Source organism: Xyrauchen texanus, chromosome 40, assembly GCF_025860055.1.
Source record: "Xyrauchen texanus isolate HMW12.3.18 chromosome 40, RBS_HiC_50CHRs, whole genome shotgun sequence".
Classification (NCBI taxonomy): Eukaryota; Metazoa; Chordata; class Actinopteri; order Cypriniformes; family Catostomidae; genus Xyrauchen; species Xyrauchen texanus.
This window is the reverse complement of record NC_068315.1, coordinates 19,113,136-19,132,439: the sequence shown is the minus strand read 5'-3', so window position 1 is coordinate 19,132,439 and position 19,304 is coordinate 19,113,136. Positions and strand designations below refer to the sequence as shown.

Below are 19,304 nucleotides of genomic sequence, written 5' to 3'. Positions count from 1 at the left end.
TAAATCCATGTCTTCAGAAGCCATATTATAGGTTTGAGAAACAGATTAATAATTAACTTTCATTTTCTTCTTCTGTTTTTGGGAATTCGCATTCTTTGTGTACATCACCACCTACTGGTCGAGCCTGGTTAAAGGTGGAGATAAAAAAAAAAAAAAAGGACATACATTTTGATCTGTTTCTCACCCAAACCTATCAAAGTGTTTCAGATTATATGGACTAAACCACTGGAGTCATATGGATTACTTTCATTCTGCCTTTGTGATTTTTTTCAGATTCAAATTCTGGCCATCATTCACTTTTTGTATTGTATGGGCCCACAGTGCTGAGATTTAAAAAATGTCTTGGTTTGTTTTCTGTAGAAGAAAGTCAAACACATTTGGGATGGTATGAGGATGAGTAAATTAATTAACATTTTTTGGCGAACTATCCCTTTAAAGATGCACTCAATAATCTTATGCGTGTCTTCGTGGCCTTACACGGACACCTAACGGTGTGTAGGCAGCATCATACAAGCAGTAGTTTTCAGTTAAAGATGCCATTGTAGAAAATTGACTATTCAGTCGGCCATGATTAATTTACTTAATAAGTGGAAGTGTCCAATGACAGAGTAGTTACTGAGATGATGTGAGTAGCATTCGGCTGGCCAAACCATCAACTCTTTTAAAGTTTGATTTCAGAGTACTCCGGTTCAAACAAATAAGGCTGGGCATAGAAATGCATCTCATCGACTTCAAACTAATTTTTTCCCCCTTTAGCTCCCCATCTCGCAAGCTGGGGCAGCGTAAATGTTGCTCTCGTGCACTTCCGTGAATGTGCACAGGAGAGCAATGATTGTCAAGATTTGTATTAAATAATAAATTAGATTTCAGTTACTTTCTCACCAAACCTCATATGCCTTTAGAGCAAGAAGTCACATTGATTTATCAGACTTTTGAATTTGCATTCTTTTTGAAGCTTGAACAGGTGGTCACCATAAACTGCCATTGTATAACATCATTTAGCAGATTCTTTCCCCGCCCAAAATTTCTCCATTTGTTTCCCAAAAACATTTAAATAAAAAAATATTAAAAAAAGTGTCAAATTGGTTTAGATTAGTACAAGATGGAGTAAATAATACATTTTCATTTTTGGGGGAACTATTCCTTTAAGAAATTATTCCATCCTTGTTCAGTAGAAAAGGAGTTGTCAGTTTGCAGAATTGAGATGATGCCAATACTGGTAGAGGCTTACTAAGTGGAGGCATAATGTGGAAATATTTCAAGAGTAAGGAGCAAATGTGGTGAAACAAAACAGATCAGTGCTACTATCAAAACTCCAAAATTCAAGCTTTTATTGCATGTTACAACAACAGTCACAGTGCTGGACCTAATTATGTCTAAAAGAACAGACTTGATTTGACAACAACCACTTAACATGAGCAGACATAAATCTTTTTGCATTTATTTTATGAACAAGTACGTAAATAAGTCACCATAATGTCAAGCTATCATACATTTTTTCTCCCAGATATGGGCATCACTTTAAAAACACTAGCTCATTCAGGAAGCTGCCTGGTCAGGGCATCTATGAGCTCCTGCTTCTTGGTTCCTGTCGTTCGTATTCCAAACTGCTTGCAGGCATCTTTCAGAACAGGCACTGTCAGTTTGCCCAAAGTGCCATTTGCCACGTGGTCTCTGAGCTCCTGCTCACACATCTCAACTTTTGGCTTCTTTTCAGCACCACCAACAGATTCAGCTGTGCAAAAAAAGGATGTACAGTGTTGTTAGAGATTAAATATCAAATAATGATTCTGGCCATGCCAACATTCAAAGTTTCTGAAAGCATGGGCACTGTTACCAAAACCCTGAGTTAGTGTATGGAAGCAATTCAGTCATCTTCAGGCATCTTGAACCATACTGCCATGTCTTTGCACTTGCATTACGCCATTGTTTTGTTATCCATGCTTTATATCAATATAAGATCATCTCTCCAATCTCACCAGGCTTGCGCTTAGCTGCAGGCTTTCCTTCTGGGTTATAGCCAGGAGGATAGACTAAATCTTTGAATTCTTGAACCAGTGAGCCAACACGATCATCCATCATTTTTACCTTTGGCACTGAGAGAGGGTAAAAAGAGTGAGACATTAAGAGAAACAAAGAAAAATGTTTCTATTAAAAAAAAATTATAATTAGAGTACTACAAATACTTGTAAAATCCTCAATGGGCTCAGGTTCAAGCATGTCCAAAGCCAAAGCTTCCAGATTCCTAAAGTGCTTTTGCAGCACTGGGTTTTCAAATGCATCACTCCTGTAAATACATACAATTTACAAATCAACACTCCTTAAATGGAGATTGGCATGTAATTAGGAGGAATATTACGGGTTCTATACAAGTTAAGCTCAATCGACAGCATTTGTGGCATAATGTTGATTACCACAACAATACATTTTGACTCGTCCCTCTTTTTCTTTCAAAAAAAGCAAAAATCAAGGTTACAGTGAGGGGCTGACTATACCAAATGAGAGTGGTGCGTCAAAAGCAATAGGGCCCATTATTATCAATCTCTACACTGGAAGCGTCCATAGCGGAGTGTCGCACTGACAGTAAACGGGTGTCGCGTTCCATTTTACGCTGCATGTCCTGGCGCTACTATTGCCAACAACACAAATGGTTTAAAACATTTGTATTGATGTGCCTAGTGTAGACAGATTCAAGCCGTTGTTGCATCAATGGACGCACCCGGTGTAGACATTGAGTTACAATCAAAATGAATGGGGCCAATTGTTTGGAGGGTTTAAAAACAGAAATGTGAAGGTAAACATTTTATAAAAGCACTTGCATTAATTCTTCTGTTAAAACTTGTGTATTATCTGTGCTGTAAAGTTGTTTAAACTGCAATTTTTACAGTCATTTTAGGGTTTGTTGACATTACATCATCATGGCAATGAACTTATAAAATTGTCTATAACTTTACACAGAAAAGGTTAGAAAGTGATTTATCACATTAAAATCATGTTAACATGTACACTGTTTACACCTTGTGGCAATCATTTTTAAACTGTGGTCATTTTAATGCTCATGAATTGGGTCCATGAATTGGGTCCATTGACTTCCATTGTAAGTGCCTCACTGTAACCCAGATTTTAGTTTTTTTAAAGAAAAAGAGGGACAAGTCAATATACATTTTTGTGGTAATCATTATAATGCCTCAAATGCTGTCCATTGAGATTAACTTGTATTGAACTCGGAATATTCCTTTAATGTGTGCTCTGTAATGAGTATGCACAAGGTATCATGGCACTGGAAGAAAACCACACACTTGTATTTAAAGCGGAGCTTGTGCACAATCTCTTTCATCTTGTCCACCTGCTCATCAGAGGCTGAGGGACACTCGTGAGCATCCAGAGTGCGTATGTCATCAGCATAAGGCAGGAAAATCACATGGAAGCCTAAATTATAAGAGCCCGCAGTATATAGCACGTATAAAACATACAGCTTAACACATTACAATATATATTATCATGTCATATGATATTGTAAATGAAAATATATGCCAATCTTGATTTGTTCCCAACACTTTAATAGCAATTACCTGGAGGTGTTGCCTGTGTTTGACTCTGATCCAGCTCTTCTCTCTGGGGAACTAGCGCCACAAACCGAGGTGGAGTGTTTCGGCGAGAGATGTATTTGCACAATGCAAAAACATTTTTCTCACTGCACTTTAAAAGCAGAGCTGTAAAGATACAGGAGCTTCCTAGGATAAACCAAAAATAAATAAGGAACTGCACAACAGCTTTCCAAAACTCATGAGATCCATGTTACAAATGACTATCTGAGAACTGATACAAGTACTTACAGTAGGGCTGGGTATTGATACAGATTTCCTGATTCAATTCAATTAACAAGCTTTCGATTTTTCATCATTTGGTCATTGACTTTTTAAAAATGAATAAATATATTCAATTATGTGTATTCAATCAATAAATATTATATTTCATATATTGTTTTTGTTACATATTTGGTGTTAAATGGCATTATTTGTTCTATTTACAAAGCTTTACACTGATTTATTGAACACGTGCTAAAACCGGTCTCTTTAACAAAAACAGCATTTTTGTTAACACAGCGCCTTTAAATGAGCACGTTAACTAGAGGACTCGAATGGCTTTACCTCATCTGTGCAATGCATGATTAGAATGAAATGTTATTTGTAGTTGTTTTTGATCAACAACTGACTGTAAGGAACAGAACGTGTATTAAAAGAGACATTATTCAATGACAATTGAATTACGTGGTTACTTGGATTTCGTAATTGAACACACATTACATGGAACAACTTTTACTCTCAACACACTGTGAAAAGGATTTCGCTGCTGAACATTTCACGAACAAACTACACAATTACTGGTGAGTGAAATGTAAACATTTACCAGTCAGTTGCCAAATATATTAATTTTAGTCACATAGTATGAAATTTGGTTGCAAATGCGAGTGATTTCCTCTCATTGTAGTGGAGGGTTGCACACCGAGTGAAAGATAGATCTTGGGATTTAAGAATCGATATTGAGATCATTCAAATTAAAATCACGATCAATCAGAAAAACTATATTTTTACCGACCCCTAACATACAGTCTGCTTTTCAACATTTGCTTAATACATGAACAAATGACGACTTGCCTGATATCTGCTCTTCCTCAGGATATATAAAGAGCGCAGGCCGTATATGATGGTGCAGTTTGAGGCGATCCATGGGCTTAAATCCTATCAGCACCAAACCTGGATCATCAAACTTCTTAATCTCATCCACCTCATCCTTCTCCATTACAATCTGCTTCTTTCCATAAACCTTTATAAGAAGGTTAAGTATAAAAAGACAGAGTTAGACAATTTCAAATTAAAGTGACATAAATAGTAGTTGATATTGTAACAAAAATATAAGCTCGATTTTGATTTCAGGTGACATACAAAAGTGCCTTTACCTGTGCCCTCTTTGTATCACTTGGCAAAAGTAGGCTGCCATTGTGGGTGTGAAAGAGACGGGTTTTAGTGCGAACTGGTTCGTTAGTATCTCTGGAAAGTCTAACAGCGGTAGGTTTGGTGGCAGTCCGGGCCAACACATATACACCAACTGCTACATTGACACCTTCTCCAAGAGAGAATGTTAACCTTGGAAACAGTGAAAACAAACAGTTCAATGAAAGGATTGTATTCTGGAACTATTTTGTCAAAGAAACTGTTAAATAGTACGATGTTACTATGTTTAAAATGGTCAAGAAAAAGAGAAGCTTTGCTAAAAACCAACCAAATTCCAACACTAAAAATACTTTAACTAATTTTCTGCATTTGACAGCCATGAAAACTTGAGGTTGTCGATATTGATAACTAAGGAGGTAGGGAGGACAGATAATCAAGTAATTGGCCAATAGTAAAAAACAAACAAAAAATAATATATATAGCTGCAAGCAGCGACGACGGGCCCAAGCTCCATTTCCACCAGAGGCTTTTTGGAAAACAATGCAAGGTGGAGACATGCATTTGGGATTTGACATTATTCTAAACAATTTTGAAGCAATTTGGGTAAATATAAAGTCTATTGTAAGAGCAATACTTCCTGCTGCCAGGTGGTGGTGCTATGACCGTAACCCAAAATAGTCACATCCATGTGATTTGCCTCCAAGACTAAACATACATCTCAATTTTTATCTAAAATCACACATAAACTATGAGACACTTCCTGTTTCCTATTTTCCACCATTAATTTAATGCCCCACCATGGCAACACCATTGAAAAATCATATTAAAAAAATCTGTTCACGATTTAGCATTTTCAATGTCTTGGCATAATGTTGTCTAAATGTGGTGACAGTCTAATGAAGTCCCCTGAGATCAAATCAAATCTCTTTACTGTCACAACCATATACACAAGTGCAACAGTGGGTGAAAGTCTTGAGTGTGGTTTCAAGCAACATAGCAGTATAACAATTACAATAAACACCTGATTTACTTAACACAATTTACACATCTTGTTACACAACACAATATATACCTAATAATATACAATATAAAAATGTGAGACATTCATATACAATACAATAAAAATCATATACGATACACTATATTGTAATCAGTGGAAATAATATGAAGTTGCCAATGTGTTATTAAGTATAAAATGAGGGCCCAGTCTGAAGCTAATAAATTGCTGTGCTGATATATGAATTGTGAGAGATCAAGAGTTCAAAAGTCTGATTGCTTGGGGAAAGAAGCTGTCAAAGTAGGCCGGTGTGGGTCCTGATGCTGCAATACCGCCTGCCTGATGGTAGAAGTGGGAGCAGCCCATGGCTCGGGTGGCTGGATTCTCTGATAATCCTCCAAGCTTTTTTCACACACCGCCTGGTATAGATGTCATGGAGGGAAGGAAGCTCACCTTCGATGATGTGTCTGACAGTTCACGCCACACTTTGAGGGCTTTGCGGTGGAGCGCGGTGCTGATGCTGTACCAGGGGGTGATGCAGCCTGTCAGGATGCTCTCTACAGTGCTGGTGTAGATACGTGTGAGAATGTGGTGATTCATTCCAAACTTCCTCAGCCGTCTCAGGAAGAAGAGATGGAGTATCTTATATATATATATATATATATATATTTTGAGTATTTAAAAGTTCAGAGACTGCAATATAAAAAAAATATAAATTGCAGACTTACTGTTGGGCAAAGCTAATAACTATAATTATGACAGAATAGAATTGTCCGCTTGAATAGAACTATGTACCAATTTTCTTCTGCCAGTTGGTGGCACTATGAATGTGACCCACAACAGCCACATCAACGTGATCAGCCCACAAGGCCAAACATATGGCTCAATTTTGATATAACGTCTGCGTGCATCATGTGATTGACAAGACACAGTTTTTGCTGTTATTTTATCACATCACCATGGCAACTTCGATATATAAAAATCAGTTTGCAATTTAGCATCGTCAATGTCATGATGTCGCCCACATTTAGTACCAGTCACGACCAGCTCGTTTCAAGCCGTAATATAAGAGGGATCAGACAACAAAGTCTAATCAATACAAATGGTTTTATTTTAATAAAACAAATACCACAACAACCAATAATTAATAAATATAAGTCTAGGGATTATGAAGGAAAACAAAGAGTTACCAAACAATATAACTATGACTAAATCTTTGTGCTACATGATATAAGAAAAACACAAGAAGCAAAATAATAAGTGTCAGTAAGGTGTAACATATTGAGTAAGAGCCACTCCGAAGAAAAAACTATCCCACAGAGAGTGTCTCCCCCAAAAAATTTTATTCACCAAAGTGGCATTCTACTGATTAGTCCTGAAGTATAGTTAGGACATTACTGAAGTAAAAAACAGAACCCTCACTATTTAAAAAAAGTATTTTCTGATCAAATCTAGACAGGCCCCATTTCCAGCAGCCATCACTCCAACAACTTATCCTTGAGAAATAATGCTAAATTGCTAATCTGGTACTAGAAATTCACCTTTCCATTATATCAAACACTGCTGAAAGCTATTTGGTTCATTAAATAAAGCTTAACATTGTCTTTGTATTTGTTTTGGAGTTGCCACAGTATGCAATAGACTGGCATGTCAATATTAGGTCAAAAATGTAAAAACAGCTTTCTCGAGAAACTCATCAGTCAATCCTTGTTTTGAGGAATGAAGGCTATACAATGCTTGAAATTGCCAAAAAACTGAAGATTTCATACAAAAGGTGTACACTACAGTCTTCCAAGACAAAGGATTAGGGATGCACCAATACCACTTTTTCTCTTCCGATCCGATTCCGATATCGGAAATCTCAGTATCGGCCAATCCCCATCCGATACCAGTGTTGTTTTTTTGCATAATCAGTTTAGAATATCTTTACATTATTGTGTGGAGTTAATTGGGTGTGCTCTTTAATATGTAGAGAAACACAAACCTCTAACTACACATTATTTCAATATAATTTATAGCTTATTAAGAAAAACTTAGTTAACTAGTCTACTGGATAATGTAGCAGCAAAATTAACAGTAATTCCAGTATAAGTCATCAGTAGAAAAGAAGCCGTTTTATTAATTATAATTTTTTTTTTTTCAACTTGTATCTAGACTTTAAAAGATTCAGATCTTTTATTTTGTTCAATTTAGTTGAAAGATATCAGCTCACTTTTCATTCACACAATTAATAATATACTATAATAGTAATATATGTGTTTGCCCTCCGACAATTGTTGCTTGCAGCTATTTTTTATTAATTGTTTTAAGGTTTTTGGGAGCTTTTGGGCACTAAACATGCCAAAAACTCATGAAATCTCAGAGTTGTTGGCCTTCATGCCGAAGTGTCCTTGGGCAAGACACTGAACCCCAAGTTGCTCCCAATGGCAGGTTAGCACCTTGCATGGTTGCTCTGCCGTCACTGGTGTGTGAATGAGACGCAGCGTAAAGCAATTTGAATACCGCTAAGGTTAAAAAGGCACTATATACATGCAGACCATTTACCATCTTAAACCCATTGAGATTTTGTGGGATCAAATAGACTGTAAGGTGCGTGGAAGTGCCCGACAAGACAGCCACATCTATGGAAAGTGCTACAGGAAGTGTGGGGTGAAATGTCACCTGAGTATCTGGACAAACTGACAGCTAGAATGGCAAGGATCTGCAAAGATGTCATTGCTGCACGTGGAGGATTTTTTTTATGAGAAATCTTTGAAGTAGTTTAAGAAGTTCTAAATATTATTTTCAAATTGTAATAGTAATTTTTCATGTTATTAATGTCCTGATGATATATTGTGATCAGTTGAATGCCACTTTGGTGAATAAAAGTTCCAATTTCTTTCCATAAGAGCAAACTCTGTACAATATTCCAAACCTTTGGCTGCCAGTGTATATGAACAAAGTTTGGTGACTATAGCTCAAAAGGGATGTGCTACAGAGCCCCCCGAACATGCCCATCTTTTAGGTGGCGCTAGAGAGCTCACTCTAGATGCCATGAATGAACTTTTACCAAGCCCTAAAGGCCAACAACTTAGAGACGTTTGCAACATTTCATGAGTTTTTGGCATGTTTAGTGCCCGAAAGCTCCCAAAAACCTTAAATAAAATAGCTGCAAGCAACAATTGTCGGAGGCCAAACACATATTGCAAGATGACCAAAATAATCACATTTGTCAGAAAAGATCCTGTGGATGCGATGGACAGCTGTTTGGGTGTGACATTATAGAGATAATACAGTATTAAAACGTCTCACACACAAATGTTCACAAATGCTCGCATCAGATTGCACAATTGTAAGCTATACAATGATTTCATTGTTCACAGTGCAGTCCATGAATGCACCCATAAATGCAGAGACTTTTTTTATATCGGTATTCTGCCATAAAGATGCCCACAAATGTGGTTTTGCATTTGTGTACAGCCTTGAATCACAAAAATGAGCAAGCTGAATCAAGTTTGTGGAACAAGAGTGTCAAAACTATCCAAAAATGCAAAAGCACATTCAAGAGCATCCTCAAGGCAGAATACCAATGGAAAAACTCTCAGCATTTTTGTGTGCATTTGTGGACTGTACTGTGAGCAAATAAATCATTGTAAAGCTATGTGCATTTGTGAATTGAGCAAAGGTGTGGATCTGTTGTGTGTATTTGCAAATTGCTGCGCGTGTGTGTGTGGATCTGTTGCATGCACTTGTGAATTGAGCGCAAATGTGGATCTGTTAAAAGGGCATTTGTGAATTGCTGAGGGCGTAGATCTGTTGCGGGCATTTGTGGATTGAGCATGCATGTGGATCTGTTGCATGCATTTCTGAATTGCCGTGTGTGTGTGTGGATCTGTTGCATGGGTTTCTGTGTTGCTGTGTGTGGATCTGTTGCATGGGTTTCTGTGTTGCTGTGTGTGTGTGTGCATTTATAGCTTTGCTGCTTGGCCCCCTAAATATAGCCACAAGCGGCAATCATCGGGGTCCAAGCACAAGAGAGATGACTAAAATAATCAGAATTGACAGAAATGATCCAGTGGATGCCAAATAATACGAATTGATATAATAGATCCTGCCTTAACTAAATTTGTTGAAAAATGAATTGGGCACCAAAATGTAATTTGTTAACCCGTAATGTGTGCAAAATACTGAAATATGTATTTAAAACAAGCCTTGAATATTTCTTTTAAAAGTCTGAAATAATTTAACTGAAAAATCTGTTACATTTTGTAAGATAGAGATACATGCACGTGGGGCAGAGAACTGGGGGGGTTAACTTGCATGTTTTGTTTATTGGGGGGTTACCTCCCCCCAGATTCTACACCTCTGGATATGCAATATTATATTGCTATGATGATGACATCATAGAAGCACGCAGAACACCGGAACCCCCACCGCCCAAGTAAACTGAAGTTTATGGAATTAAAAAGGACCATCGCGGAGATCACAAATATAAATGTGTTTTGATCCAAACTGCATGTAAACTGTGTATAGTTTTACCATTAGCTATGTAGAGATATTAAAATTAATCTTCAATAATTTTAATTTTTCTGAGCATATTAATATTAAGCTAATTTCACTATAATATTTGATATCCTAAAAGTGTAGAAACATTTTTATTTTGTATTACTTTTAATTTATTTACTTTTCTTTATTTTTACAATGTAATTCATGTTCATATTAATTTCAAAATTAGTATTTTGTAAAATGATGTTGCCAACAGATGGCTTGCCATAGCCATTCGCTTTCTACTTTTGTTTAGCTTGTTATCAGTCTGCATGTAACTTCAGACTGTTCATGGGACGATATAGGAATAGAAATCTACACAGATCCGCAACAGCCAATAAACAAGCCAAATTTGAGATTAGAAACCGACATCTGGTCTCATCATTATCTGCACACACTTAAGAGCATGAATAAAACATTTATTGTTTGAATTTTGTGATAAAAGTGAAAAATTGAAAGCTGAATCTAAAATCGTGTTTCTCATAAATCTACTTCTCACTCAAATGATGGAGCATATTACATTTGTTGTTGTGTTGCTGTAGCTGGTGCTGTTCAGTGCTTCAAATCTGCGTTAAAAAGAAACTGAATGCATTAACTAGACAGATATGACTCACAGTTAAAAGTTAAAAAATATAACAGGCTTATATACACTGGAAATCAAGCATGCGATTGATGAATGTTGAGGTAAATACGTGTAAAAGTCACTTTAAATCTGACCTGGCTGTTCACTTTGTAAAAAAAATCAGATATGTTTCCAATTTATTTTCAATTACAAATGAATTCCATTTTTCACACAATCAATCAATTCAGCCACATTCAGCTGCGGTGTGAATGTAATATAAGAAAGCAGGAAATAATTGTGCAACCCCCTGCCAAATTTCATGCTCATTTTATATTAAATGATACAGGCCTTTGCTATATCACAAATATAGCAAGCAATTTTTTGCTATTGATATTTTAAACAGGCTGCTTGTCCGATCGGACATTGAAAATTCTCCTTCACCTGCCCCTTTAAAAATGCACTTGTCCCGGACAAGTGTCCCGAGCCCTGTTTTATATACAATGATACATAGTAGCCTAATGAAAACAATTAGAAAATAAAAACATCACCCACGTCTCCCGAACCGCTGTCTCATTATTTTCAGCTGTTTACCCTGTTGTGCAAATTAGTGCAATTATATGCGCAAGCTCAACGTTCATGCTGTTTGTTGACAAATTAATAAACTCTCCCGTTACAATGCCTATGTGCGTGAGTTTGTGAATGAATTTCGTGATGGTTTCATTAGGAGCCGAATGGCATGTGGTTGATACACACAGTCTACAATCACAAAATTAACATATTACATTTTATTCTGGGAAGAATCAACAATTATGAACTTTGGACATATGGATACAAACAGTTTTAAAAAAGGACGCAGAGAGCCCAATTAAAATATTACGTAGGTTCTTGGAGTGAACTCAGCAGCATAAAATGTGGCTCACATTTTCTGGTGTCTTGTTAACCAACAATCGCTTGAAAGTGCTTTTTACCAATGTGTACATTCGCAGACTATTAATATCACCAAGGCATATTATTACAGGTTGTTTATAGTAGATAAAACACGCTGTATTGAAAAAAAAATAAAGACCAGTGTGGGAACGTGCACACTGTAAAAAGTCTGAAGAAAATTACTGACATGACAAGGAATTAAAATTACTGAAGCTCTGGTAATTATTAAATTCCCCCACATCTATATATAAAATTAATCCTGTACATCAGCCTTTGATTTTGTGTTTTCATTAGTTTTCTTTGAAGAGATTTTTTGTTGTGTGGCTCCCTCTGGTGGACAAACAGTGAAACAACCTATTTATCTCCATATTTCTAATAGTTTAAAAATGCAGTTGTAAAAATAGCCATTTCTTCTGTTATAGCTTTGCCAACTGTATGTAATTTTCATGTGGCCTCAGAATGTTCCCTTTTCAATGTTTTTTTTTTTTTAAGTTTTGCACTCACGAGATACAAGGCCAATTAGTTATTATGAGTCACAGCCCAAAACTTATTTGATTACATCTTCAGAACGATTTGAAATATCAAAATCCTTTTGAAAACTTTTTGTCTAGAGGGTCTGTAGATAATGTAAAACAATTTTTGTGCGAATCGAAAAAAAATGGCCTAGGACAAATTCGAAAATATATTTTGATTCTAGCCCTCACGGCTGCAGAGATATGAGCCAAAACGTAAAGGTGCTTACTATAGCAACACCTAGAGTCGGATGGGTGTGCATGTAGGCGCCTGAGTAGTGGTTGGGATTTGGGACCATCTTGCCAAGTTTGGTGTCTCTAGGACTTGCGGTCTTTGCTGCCCATTCGCTTTTAGGGCAGAAAAAGAATAATAATAATAAATATAGCTGCAAGCAGCAATTCCGGGGCCAAACAGACCAATGGCAGAAAATGTGACTGCTGAAAATCAACACTTGAATGCTATATTCAAAACGGATAATAATCCATGAACCGAATTACTTGTAATACAATTTCATTTCAGTTTTGACCAATAGGTGGTAATGCGTCCAAATTGATATTGTATTGCCAGGCAGTGGTTGTATTGGCACAATAAAAAGTTTCATGTCGATTAACCAAAGTGTTGAAAAGATATAGCCTCAGAAAAAACCTCTCATGCAAAGAGTCAAATATGTCCACCATGTTTCATTCCGATCGGCCTTTGTTAACCTTGTCTAATAGCTGAATTGGCCATGTTGGCAGCAAAGTTCCGCAAACAGCAATGCCGGGGTCAAGCCCATCATCGGCAGCTTGAACTCTGGGTTAAGGTTCAGAGTTTTGTGTGTGACGTTGTTTAGTTTTGCCCAAGACTGTTTTGGTCGATGGGGTGGTCATCGATGTGGGAAATAGTCACATATGGGGCTTTTCCACAGCACGGTACAACTCGACTTGACTCTGCTCGCTTTTTGGGTGTTTTCCACTGTGGATAGTACCTGGTATTTTTTTTAGTACCACCTCGGTCGAGGTTCAAAGTGAGCCGAGCCGATAATAAATGTGACATCAAAACCCAGAGATCACTGACTGGTCAGAGAGAATCGTCACTACCAGCCTCACTGGATTTGACACAGGACATCAACCCGCCAGTTTTAATGTTAGCTACAGCGATAGCAGTATCATTTGTTCACGCAACTTTCGAATTGTGAAAAGAAATGGCTGTGCGCAAAACCCCGCCGTGGTCAATAAACGAGGTCCAGACGTTCCTCTCGATAGAGGTGAATGAAATGAAAATAACCTTTCAGGAAGTGTCTCAGCTGTTGGTCGCACAGATGAGACACGGCTACCACAGGACCTACCAACAGTGTGGGAAAAAAAAAAAAAGTTACTACAGAAGCACCATGCAACAACTGCTTTATGCAGCACAATGAACGAATAGCTAACAGCTAGTGGTCGGGTCGTATGTATCTCAAGGTATGTGCTCATGGTCAGTGATGGCAAGTCTGACAAAGACACTGCATGTAAATTTTGAAGTCAATCGGACCAATGGCTCCGTAGTTAGAGCCACTTTCACGTTGTTTCCTGTTATAATGCCACCAAGTGGCCAAGCCCCACAACTTTACCTACACGTTCTCAGATTGAGCACTTATATAAGTTTGTCAAATTTGGTGACAATATCTCATTCCGTTTAAGAGTTAAGTAAAAGGGGAGACAACTTTTAATTTCGTCTGCCTGTTTTTGGCAATTACAATCGAAATTTTGCCATGTTCCTTGAACTTGCTTAGAGCAATTTTACTGGAGGTGGTTTTGTTCCAATAGGACGAACGGCCTAGAAGCAATTTGCTAAAGTATTTTCAGAACTTTTTTTCAAAATGGGAACAGGCCATAAGGCGAACCATTGCAATTGTGATATCGTTGTGAGGACTTGCCGAGCACAACGTGTAGATAAAGTTGCGGGGCTTGGCCACTTAGTGGCATTATATATGCCCTCACATAAACACACTATATTATATAACAATGTGCCCTCTCATCAGAATTTATTTCAGACAGATTTTAACATTAAGTTTTTTGTACATAACTACATCATAAAATTAGGAAGTATGGAAAGAAGTTCATTTTGTCAGACGAGAGAAATGTTTGGGGAACTTTATAGTCAAAAACACAATGAACCGTGCTCGCACTTGGTCTTCCGAAGCAGCCGAACGACAGAGCAAAACCAAAAACTCCAGCAGCATTTTCATATAAGATTGGCATTAATGATTGATTTACTACTGATAATTAACAAATAAATTCACTTAGAAACAAAACCTCTTTGAAACGCTCATGTATATAATCTGACTGGAACAAATCGGATGCCCCTCAACCCCGTAGAAAAAAAAAACAACAACAACAAAAAAATATTATAAAAAAAACAACAGATCTGCATGAATTCATGATTGACTTTTAAATAAAATTCAAAACAATGTATTAAGAGGAAAGGTAAGCAGCTTCCACTTTTGACTTAACATTGTTCTAACCGACCATGTCGGCATTGAATTTCTCCAGTGCAGCGATTAGTTATAAACAAATTAATTATCAAACCACCTTTGGTTGTCTTAAATGACTGCTCTATTGTACCATGACAATAATAATAACTACGTGTATTGTATATATACCTAGACTTTTCTGTGTCAATGTTTTAAACCCCCGTTTGAAGCACCCATCTGCATAAATAGCCTAGACACCATTGCACAACTAACGCCACACAAAGTCAGTGTTTGTTTTTTATTTAACCTCTAAAGGGCACCATTATATTGTTGGACCAAGGTGTTCAGACTGTACAACCCTCCAGCGCCGGCCACAGAGAAATACTCTATTAGCCCCGATTAATCAGTAGATCCGACATATCGGTCGATCTTTACTCCATTTACCTGCTCTGAGCCCTCTTCTTCAACTCTTTAGCTCTGACTCTCTTCTGCAAGTCCTCAAGTTTCCCACAGGGCTCAAGCTGGAGACCAAGCTCGCTCTCATCCTCAGGAGGGCTTACAATATCACAGAAGAACAAGGAAACATCAAATCCTCCAGGCTTTTTAAGGTGCATCAAGTCTATAACCACACCTGAGAATCAAACAGTAGGTCCGATCATATGCAAGAGCAGAGGCTACACAATGTCCAATGAATGTCACCAAATAATTCTTGTCACTTTTCACTTCTGTTGAGCCTACCTGTCTCTTTAAGGTCAGCAGCCTTCGTACGAGCCTGACTGTCTTTTGCACTGTCTCCTCCATGAGGGTTGTCCCTACAAGTGAAGATCATGAGGCGTTTATGTGACAGTCGCAGCTTGATGTCACTGTAAAGGTTGGAACAGCACCAAAGAGCCTCTCCGAGGGAAGTATGCCCACTGCCCATGATCTCTGCAGCAAACTGAGCTCCTTTTTCACCCAGTTTATCAATATCCTGCACACGCTGAGCTCCTGGGAAGGGAATCACAAAGTAATGAGATGGATCACCCAAACACATCTGAAAGCATGAAGGGCTAGTTACCCACCAGGTGAATCCAAGTCATGGTAGACATACACATGCTTGAAGGAGTTGCTGGGGTTCTTGCTCTGCTCAGTCCCGTAGAATACCAAAGCAACCATGTCTTTGTCACTGCTTATGATCTTACTAGTGTACACACTGCGCACACACTAAATACAAGGGAGATTAATGTTAAATAGGCACACCACAAATTGTTTAAAATACTCTACCTGTCCCATTAAACCTTTTCATTTTAATTAATTTTTAAAGCGACAGTTTCCCCCAAAATTTTAAATGTTCTCATCCTTTACTCATTGTCATGACATCCCAGATACAGTTGAAGTCAGACATTAACATACAGCTTAGCAAAATACAAAATAATTGTTTTTCACAATTCCTGACATTTAATCATAGAAAACATTCCCTGTCATAGATTATTTAGGATTGCTATTTTAAGAATGAGTAATGTTGTCAAGCAAAGAGGTACTGAGTTTGAAGGTAGGTTTTAAAATACATCCACAGGTACACCTCCAATTTAGTTCACCTCCAATGAGAAGCTAATTGGCTAGTTGTCTAAAGGCTTGACATCATTTTCTGGAATTTTCCAAGCTGCTTAAAGGCACAGTTAACTTAGTGTATGTAAACTTCTGACACACTGGAATTGTGATATAGTCAATTAAAAATGAAACAATCTGTCTGTAAACAATTGTTGGAAAAATTACTCATGTCAATCACAATGTAAATGTCCTAAACAACTTGCCAAAACAATAACCTACTAATATGAAATCTGTGGAGAAGTTAAAAAAATTAGTTATAATGACTTCAACCTAAGTGTATGTAAACTTCTGACTTCAACTGTATGTATGACTTACTTTCTTCTTCTGAACACAAATACTTTTAGAAGAATATCACAGCTCTGTAGGTCCATACAATGCAAGTGAATGGTGGCCAAATCATTGAAGCTCCAAAAAGAAGTGATATGATATGGGTGAGAAACAGATCAATATTTAAGTCCTTTTTACTTTAAATTCTCCTTCCTGTCCAGTAGGTGGCGATATGCATAATGAATGTGAATTGCCAAAAACAAAAAGAATGTAGAAGTGAAAGTGGAGATTGATAGCTAAAAAGGACTTAAATATTGATTTGTTTCTCACCCACACCTATCATATCACTTCTGAAGGTATGGATTTAACCACTTAGGTCTTATGGATTCATTTTTTCTTTTCTTTTTGTGCTTGTTAGAGCTTCAAAGTTCTGGCCACCATTCACTTGCATTGTATGGACCTACAGAGATTAAATATTATTTTAAAATCTTAATTTGTGTTCAGCAGAAGAAAGTCATACACATCTGGAATATCATGAGGGTGAATAAATGATGAGAGAATGTTTTATTTTGGGTGAACTTTAAATTATTTATTTATAGTGGGTTGTAATTTACAGAATTTGTTAAAATGGACAAACTTACTTATTTTCTACATGAATTCAATCACTGTATTGCTAAGTAGAAAAAATGTATTTCAACTTCATACCACAAAATGAAGTAAATAAATAAACGAAAAACACTGGAAAAGAATGTATGAAAACACTGTGAAAATAAGACATGTGAATTAATGAATCTTGTTACAGCTAGAATTCTTATACTTACATGCATGGTCATTTCAAAATTTGATGGCTCTCCATCCTCACCCTTGGTAAACATCTCTTTGGACGCATCAACCAAAAACACCAGGCTGTCACGGCCACTGAACTTGTAATCACCTAACAAGTTTAAAAGTACAGAATGCAAGTTTAATCAGACATTAATTCATCATATGATTAACAGAAGGCAAAATGTGCATGTATTATTTTATATTATAATTAAAGCAGTTGGCAGTGCTAACCTCCAGATTCTTCTTCGTCCTGCTCAGCCTCATCACCTTCGTTTTGATAGTACTCTCTCCAGTCCGCCATTACTCTCCGCTTCCTTAAAGAACAGTGTGAGAGAACTTAGTATTACTGAACGACCGCGCATTCAAAGCGCCACAATTTGAATGACAGCTGCGCTAGCCAATCACTGATAACTATTGGAAGACATGATCCAATGGCAAGACAAGAATGGAGTGACTGGTCGATCCATGAATGAGGAAGTAAACAAAAGCGTATTAATGGTTTAGTTCGGCCTTAGCATGTGGAGTTTTTCAAGTATCCAGCTTTTTCCTCACTTCTAGGCTCTATTTTTGGTTGGTTTCACAAGAACATGGGAAACAAATTAAAGAAATGTACATGATACCCTCTGTACTTAGTGACCACATCATAATGTAATTAGAAGTTCACTTGGTGGACATGGGAATAGGAGATCTGGTTTTAATTACTGGAAATTAAATAATGCGCTCCTCGAAGATGATCACTTTAGAAACAATGCTAAACTTATTATAAAGAGCTGTTATAGAAAAGCCAACGTTTCTAATCTCTTTGGAAAACATTGGGAAATTATGAAATATTACATTAGAAAATTAGCTATTAGAAGGGTGAAAGGAGTTAGCTAAGATTAGGAAAGAATTTTTTTGTATTATTTTTTTTTTAATGAAAAGCAAACTATATGTGATAGGAATAAAAATCTATTAACCAAATTACAATTTGAGTTAGATCATATTTATGAACATGGAGTGGTGGTGGTGTAGTGGTCTAAGCACATAACTGGTAATCTGGTAATCAGAAGGATGCTGGTTTGAGCCCCACAGCCACCACCATTGTGTCCTTGAGCAAGGCACTTTACTCCAGGTTGCTCCAGGGGGATTGTCTCTGTAATAAGGGCTCTGTAAGTCGCTTTGGATAAAACCGTCTGCCAAATGCATAAATGTAAATGTAACATAAAGCAAAAGGGGCATTTATAATATCAAGAAGAAAATGGTTGGAGGAGGGGGAGAAAAATTCTAAATATTTCTTTAATCTAGATAAGAGAAAGGCTGAGAATTCCTCTATAAATAAACTTAATATTAATAACTCTCTCACAACAGATTACAAACCTATTGCTAACTTCTTTGCAAACTTTTATGGACAATTATACTCCCAAAAACTTCTAGGTTACTGTTCTAATCTCCGTTCCCTGATGGAGGGAACAAGATGTTGTGTTGAGTGAAGCGACACTAGGGGACTTCTTTGAAGGCTTCAGATACCTCTGAACTTGAGAAATTGGCAGACAGAATTTGCATGACCCTCCCCCGGACAGACGGGTATAAAAGGAGGGAATCATGGATCTGTCCATTCAGGTTTTGCACCGAGGAGCCGAGAATAAGGTTCGGCCATAGCAGTAGCTCGGTTCAGCGTCGTGGCCAGGGGGCACAACGTCTCGTTCCCTCCATCAGGGAACAGAGGTTACA

General features: G+C 37.3%; 1 protein-coding gene across 1 annotated transcript; it reads right to left on the bottom strand.

The window, feature by feature from the left end:
• Positions 1 to 1,309: 1,309 nt before the first annotated feature.
• On the bottom strand, positions 1,310 to 17,961 carry xrcc6 (X-ray repair complementing defective repair in Chinese hamster cells 6). The gene is made up of 12 exons (XM_052112656.1): positions 17,826 to 17,961; positions 17,591 to 17,703; positions 15,974 to 16,115; positions 15,651 to 15,899; positions 15,357 to 15,543; positions 4,961 to 5,147; positions 4,655 to 4,827; positions 3,573 to 3,730; positions 3,300 to 3,429; positions 2,187 to 2,287; positions 1,980 to 2,096; positions 1,310 to 1,735 (listed from the first exon to the last, which is right to left on the bottom strand). The coding sequence occupies exons 1-12, from the start codon at positions 17,893 to 17,895 to the stop codon at positions 1,536 to 1,538; spliced, it is 1,827 nt and encodes a 608-aa protein (XP_051968616.1). The 5' UTR covers positions 17,896 to 17,961; the 3' UTR covers positions 1,310 to 1,535.
• Between the last annotated feature and the right edge of the window lie 1,343 nt (positions 17,962 to 19,304).